Source organism: Hoplias malabaricus, chromosome 5 (assembly GCF_029633855.1).
Source record: "Hoplias malabaricus isolate fHopMal1 chromosome 5, fHopMal1.hap1, whole genome shotgun sequence".
Lineage (NCBI taxonomy): Eukaryota > Metazoa > Chordata > Actinopteri > Characiformes > Erythrinidae > Hoplias > Hoplias malabaricus.
The window spans coordinates 34,117,369-34,124,155 of NC_089804.1; the positions used below are offsets into that span (position 1 = coordinate 34,117,369).

Genomic DNA, 6,787 nt, shown 5'->3' on the forward strand with positions numbered 1-6,787 from the left:
AACTCCATCGCCAAATAGAGGACGAGGGCAATAAGGGCATCTTCACATGTGCAGGGTGTGGAAATCATGTATGGAGTTCAATATGGAAGTAATTAAGATATTCAGTGCATTCAATCATGCACATTTTTACCAGACTTGATTTTCAGACGCTCTCTCTCTCTCACACAAACACACAGAATATAACCAGTGACACTGTGATATGGGTGTGTGAGTATGACAGGGGACCTGTAACCATGGCGACACTCACACATTCTCCCATCTCTGGCCATTTTAAATTCCTCCCATGTGTATCTGGTGTAGTCTCTGTGCTGGAGAGCAGCGAACCCATCGTCACTTTCGAGTTGGAGTTCGGCCCAAAGGCTTTAAACTAAAACATCCCTCCCACAGGAAAGCGCTGAGAACAGCCTAACCCTCTGGGAGAACGCTCGAGTTGAGGTCTGAGGCCTCTATAACTGATTTAAAAACCCCAGGCTGAATGTGGTTAATGGGAGTAGTGATCGAGGGGGAGGATGATAAATGAGGAGTCGGGTGGGGTTAATATCAGAGATGGGTAAATAATCAAATGTATGCAATTTCCCACCTTTTCTTTAAAATGTATTTGGTGTCTTAAGTTTGTTTCTTCACACCTGAGCTACAAGGCTGGGATGCTGATACATTTCTGTGAAGTTCTGATGGCATGCATTGATGAGAGAATTAGTGCAATCAGGTACTGATTAGGTAATGGATGGAGATCCACTCTATTCACACCCCTCTAGCCTTGGCATTGAGCATAGTGAGATTTGGCTCACGTGCAGCTGCTTCAAAACATCCCATTTCACTCTAATGCTTTTCTATCAACATTATTCCTACGGTGAGCTCAATGATAGCACTCTGAGGTGTCTACAAACTTTTAAAAATAGTGTCTTTAATGGTTGTGTCTGAGACGGCTCCCTCTACTGGTGAGGTGGTGTTACAGACTGAATTTTCAGCAGGGTGCTCCATATATTACATTTATAACTACAGCCCATAGCTGCTAATCATCCCTGGCTCTTTCTACTACCAAGAATATTTGGCTTAAATCATCTGGCTAAATAAGGAGCACTACTATGGGTAAGAAAACCTCAAAAAACATTAAATAAAGGACAGACAACAAAGTAGTGTGCATTTGAAGGTGTTATTTAAAAAAAGAAAAGAGAAATCAACCAAATCGTACCATGTGCAATAAATTAACAGTGAATTTACACTCGCCACAGCAGTGGATGCAGGGTGGGTCACAGTGAGTGATGCTCTGCACTGCTGCCCAATCACAGAGCACCGTTTAGATTGTAACACTTTACAGTAGGTCATCACTCATAAGGCTGAATAGAACTGTAATAATGATGGGCTTAGACCTGCATAAACATCTACAAAGGTTTATTTCAACAAAGGTGAGTGGTCAAAGGGCGGGTTAAGTCAGGTTCACCCTGGATAGTTTTTGATGGCTCACACTTTCTGGAATAATCTTTTATAGATGCTGATGTAGGTTCATGTCAGTGGTGAGGCTCATAGTGTCATACAGGCTTATGAATGATGACCTATAGTGAACTGTACTAAACAGAACATAACTACTACAGCATAGTTCACAGCCACTGCTAAAAGCCTTGGCAATCTATCAGTCATTTCTGTTTATTTCATAAATATGTTCATAGTTTTCCACAGTCTGCTACTTTGTGTTGTGAAGCTTTGGGTTCCTGCAACATCATCCAACGGCTCTCCCACAGTGTTCTACATGTTCTAGAAAATTTAATTCCACACACTTGGAAATAAAGGGCCAAAGATGCCATAGCTGAAGCACTGCTGGCTCCTGAAGGTCACAACACACTGATGACATTTGACCAGTGTCCAGGAAAGGAACAGATTCACAGAATGACATGGTGAGTTTGTCCACAATCAAACACTGCTATGGCACACAGACTAAAATGTGTTTCCTCATGTTGGTTCGTGTCTGTTTCGTTACGATACACAGGCCTTTACAGGATTAAAGTGTGAAGAGCAATTTAAGGCTTGCAAATTTCTAACATTACACACAGTCTAGAACTACACATCCAAGCCAAGAACCTTCATTTTCAAGGGTGTAGAAGTTTGATTTTAAAGGGTTTGAGAGAATTTAAACAGTTCCAGACTTAACACACCGTCTAAATCATTCGCTGTCACTCTACAAGGCTTGTGGGATATGATCTGATTGCCCCTACATGATCACACACTGTCACCAGCAGTATATGACGCTGCAGCTTGTTCAGAGAAAAGTTTCAATGTAATTTTTATAACAATATATTCTTCACTCACTATCGTTTTCAGGTTATTTTTGGTTGATTGAAACAACATATTGCCATTTACTATAAACTGACAAAAGAGCGTGAAAAATATTGAATTTGTTACGCGTTACAAACATACAACCACATGCGCGCACGAGCATACATACTGATGCTTTAAAACGTATTTGTACACCTAAAATTAGTTTAGTATCCATCACGTTGCATGTCCCCTGTGTTTCACTGCACTGATTAATCTATTCGTGGACTCTGATTGGTTAAAAGGGGGCTAGAAATCACCATGCGTTTGTGTGTGTGTGTTGAGGAGACGGAGACTAGCCAAAATCAGCTAAAAAACAAAGCTGAGGCTAGTGTGAAAACCTCTTTTCTGGACAAGATGCTCGATTGGATTTAATACATAAACTGTGAGAGCAGTGGACGACCTGATTGAATGAGCACTGACATATTCTCTTTAATTATAAAAAACAAACCAACCAAAAAACACATTCTCACCAATGTTTCCCAAAATCTCGTCCACATGAAACAATAAGTATAAAAAGGTTTGCAGCAGGGGGCGCCATTGAAGTAAGAGTTGTATATGTATCAGATGACACCCAACAGCGCCACTCTGTGGCTTTGTCTTTTTTTTATGTTTTTATCAGTAAATAGTTGACCATAACTTTTAAACGGTAAATCATGATCTGGAACAAATCAATATCACACAAGCCTACCCTCTAGAGCTGAAAATATGTAACTGTTTAAACGGTTCTCAAAGGTGTTAGCCAGTTCTAGAATAGCCAAAGACAAACAAAAACAATCATTTCGTGGTTCTTCATCTAAATAATCTACAGCTGTAGCACACAGACGGAGCGCAGAGGACGAGGCACTAAAGCAGACGCATCGCCTCTCATCGCTGATCATTAATGATGACCGATTCACTCACACTCAGGCTCTAGATTGCAGTCCAGTCCTCTCTGATCTGGAGACAGGGATTAGACCAGGATCGTTATTGTCTTTCCCACATTACAGTCACTCCCTGTCTCCCACAAACATGCAGGGAGTGGCCTCATGGGGGCTCTACCGTGAGAGATAGTCTATCCAGGTCCCAACACACTGAAGCCGATGGGAGGAAGATGATGAGGACGAAGTGGAGGAAGAGGGACGGAATCACCATGAAGTGTGTGACCTAGGTCTGTTCTCCTTCATCAAACCTCACAAATTATGACTGGGAAATCTACGTGGAGGCAGGGGTGATCCAGCTTTATAAGTCCCTACAGAGAGAGAGAGAGAGAGAGAGAGAGAGAGAGAGAGAGAGAGAGAGAGAGAGAGAGAGAGAGAGAGAGAAAGAGAGAGAGAGAAAGAGAGAAAATGAACAATTACAGAGACTAAATGAATGGGTCTGATAATGGTTTCTACAGAAAAGTGTGTTATATAGCAGCTCTCTGACTCTATAATGTTCATTTGGTTCATGTTGATTCAGACCAACCCTGACTCCTCAGAGTAAAAACTGGTGTGGTGCTTGTACACACTGCCCCCTGTTGATATCAGGGCGATGCTGACAGGGACAGACCTGAGGTATGAGGTTTTTATGGATCCTTTTCAACTTTGCTTTCTTCCGGCCGTTCTTCGTCACCACTGTCTCCTCATAGAACTCGTGAGCCAGGTCTCCATCTTCATCAAAATACATGGAGCTAAAACAAACATGCATAAGGACACAAATGAATTATGAATTTAGAAATGAATTAAGGGGAAATATGTGAACATCTAGGCCACACCAGAGAAAATTATTCACAACCCTTCTATAAACTGAACATCTAAAGGCGCTCTTCAGGATCTGATTGATTAAACCTACAAATCTTATTCACAGTTTATTTTCTCATGTATATTGTGAATTATCCCTATTCATTCATACTTTTATTTTCTGTAAGTGCTTTACCCTGAGTGTGAAATCGTTTACAGGTGAGCGACTGGGTGAATGTGTGAAATGTTCCACAGGTGTGAGTGTGAGAGATAGGGTGAGAGTGTAAGTAACTGTGTGAGTGCATGATGCCTTGTAATCAACTGACACTCTGTCCAGGTTTTCCTTCTCCCTTGGTTGCAATGATTCTAGATTGGCTATAGACCGACTATAACCCTCCACTACAATTTAGGATGAAGCACTAAGGGAAGATTAATGGATGAATGAATGAATTAATGCATGTTCCTAAATGAAAAACCAAACCCCCACAACAATCACAAATAAACATATGAACTTAAGTATTAGTGTGTGTTTCTGCCACTTTTTGTTGTTGTTGTATTTTATTTCTGTGATGTTTTTTTCTGAACCAGACTGACACCCAACCTGAGCCCCCAGCCTGTTTGTGTTGATGGAGCTATATTTATCCCCACCTCCTCCTGGTAAACACGAAGGGCGTCCCGTTTCGGAAGCTGCGAACCCGGGCCAGGCTCTGCTCATTGCCCTCTTTGGTCACATCATCTCTGCATCCCGAGCCGGAAAAAGGCCAGTAACCTTTACCTTTGGAGCCACTGCCGCCCATCTTAGCCGCAGGACATTATTTTCTTGGCCCGTGCACTCTCACTCGCAGCTGTGTGGGAATAAAAAGAGCAGGACCATCAGGGAAAGGATTTTGAAAGCACTGCAGGTTTGGCAGTGAGTGTAGAACATGAGAACATGACCCAATCTGAAGCGAGACATTGGTGACGGCTGCAGAGGCGATGCAGTTGCTATTATTTCTGTGATTTGTGGCACACAGGATGCCTACTATCCTCAAAACTAGGTCTATTTATAACTAGTCATAACTTTGCCTTTTGGCAAAAGCTTATTTGTTAAGAATATCCACATATTGGAATTGGAAGGTAAAATAAGTTTATATCTTTTCAAACAATCCACATAATGGCTCCAGATCAGACAGACCTATATTATGCTAAATTTTGTCTGTGACAATAATTAATAAAATTTTAAGTGTGTCAAATGAAGGAATCTTGGTTAAGACAGTACTTGTTGATACTGAGTGATGAACCCCATCTGACTATGACCTGCTTGCTAACCAGTAAACCCTGCTTTCTGAGACAGACCCCTGGTTCTTCCTGCAGTCCAGAAAGTTCTGAGTGAGATCATGTCCAGTTCAACCCTTTCTGCTCCTTCTCACTGCTAAATGAATTAACAAATATTTGAAAGGTTTGAATTGCTCTATATACTTTAACATTGACCGCTGTGAGGCTTTGATGGCATTCAGCCACATAATCATCAGTGAGGTCAGGTGCTGGTGCTGGATGACAGGTTCTAGATCACAAACAGCACTACAACTCATGCCAGAGGTTGTAGATAGAGCACTGCTACTGCTCCAAAGCTCAATGATGGGGGCTTTATAACGTTACCCCTCTGGCCCACGGTTGGTATTGGGCATGGTGACCTTAAATTCGTGTCCTCACATTTCACTTCATGTTTGATTAAAGAGATTATTCATACTGTGTTTGTACATTGAAAATATGGGAACTGACTTGTTTCCCAAATTTATTTCCCATATTTCCCATCACTATTAATTAAAAAGGGGTTCGCAGCTTTTGAACCATAATCTAAAGATAAAACCATTATAATAAGGTGGATAACTTAGGAGGATTGCTAAATAGGAGTGTACAGCAGACTCAAATTCATACATTTAATGTACTAAGCAGGCTGAAACTGGAATGTTTCTGGAATTTTCCATTCCACCTTAAATGTTGAAGCAGTTCCATTCGGACGCTTGAGGGTTATATTCCGGCGCCAGGATGCATCTGCTGCAGCATTTAAGGTGGAATGGAATATTCCAATAAAAAGCCGCAGAAAAATGAAGACACCTCTATTTTCTCTACAAAAATAACAAAATATGAGCAGTGACACTTACTTGAGCCGAGTGTACTTCACTTAATACAACAGGAAGAATAAACCTCTGCGTTTATATCGTAAAATAGGCCCCTTTTACCCTCTATTTCTCTCTTTATTCTTGAAGAAATAAACAGATAATCACGCTCTAAAGGCCAACGGGAAAGATCAGACATCTCACCGTAGAACTACAGGCCCGTCCATATCACAGCTATAATAAAAGTCCTCCTGTTTCGCTATATGTTCAAAGATTAAGTCGACGTATACTAACCTACATAAGTTAATAAATACCTTAATTACAATATATTAAGCCGATCATCTAAGAGTCTAGAGTAAATATGTGAAAATTCAATCCTGAAATCCTGTTTGTTTTATTCTTTCTGCTTATTCACACAGACGTAGCATAAGAGTCATCAAAAGGGACAAAAGCTTGATATAATAATAAAAATATTTATTTTTAATGAAAAATGCAGAAACAAGAATCCGTAATAAACATAGAATAGTTATAAATAATAATAATCAGTATTATAATAATTACAATTATTTAAAATTACAATTACAATTTCTACTTTTTGCTTCTAAAATATGAATATTTCTCTTCTGGGAGGCTTTAAGTTTTTTTTTGGGTGTGGTGTTAATAAAAAAAATAAGAAAT

At 40.3% G+C, this 6,787-nt stretch overlaps 1 protein-coding gene across 2 annotated transcripts; it reads right to left on the bottom strand.

Annotated features, from left to right (window-relative positions):
- Window positions 1-1,142: 1,142 nt before the first annotated feature.
- Window positions 1,143-6,417, bottom strand: tusc2b (tumor suppressor 2, mitochondrial calcium regulator b). Of its 2 annotated transcripts, none has more exons than XM_066671951.1 (4): window positions 6,314-6,417; window positions 4,659-4,855; window positions 3,841-3,961; window positions 1,143-3,541 (listed from the first exon to the last, which is right to left on the bottom strand). In XM_066671951.1, the coding sequence occupies exons 2-4, from the start codon at window positions 4,805-4,807 to the stop codon at window positions 3,476-3,478; spliced, it is 336 nt and encodes a 111-aa protein (XP_066528048.1). In that variant the 5' UTR covers window positions 4,808-4,855; window positions 6,314-6,417; the 3' UTR covers window positions 1,143-3,475. The 2 variants fall into 2 exon arrangements, with proteins under 2 accessions (XP_066528048.1, XP_066528047.1); XM_066671950.1 differs by lacking the exon at window positions 6,314-6,417 and adding an exon at window positions 6,155-6,307.
- Between the last annotated feature and the right edge of the window lie 370 nt (window positions 6,418-6,787).

Coding starts and splice junctions, on each gene's coding strand:
- tusc2b (XM_066671951.1), bottom strand. CDS start 4,807: ATGGGCGGCAGTGGCTCCAAAGGTAAAGGTTACTGGCCTTTTTCCGGC. Junction 3,962..4,658: donor TTCGTGTTTACCAGGAGGAG/GTGGGGATAAAT, acceptor TGTTTGTTTTAG/CTCCATGTATTTTGATGAAG. Junction 3,542..3,840: donor ATAAAAACCTCATACCTCAG/GTCTGTCCCTGT, acceptor CTCTCTCTGTAG/GGACTTATAAAGCTGGATCA.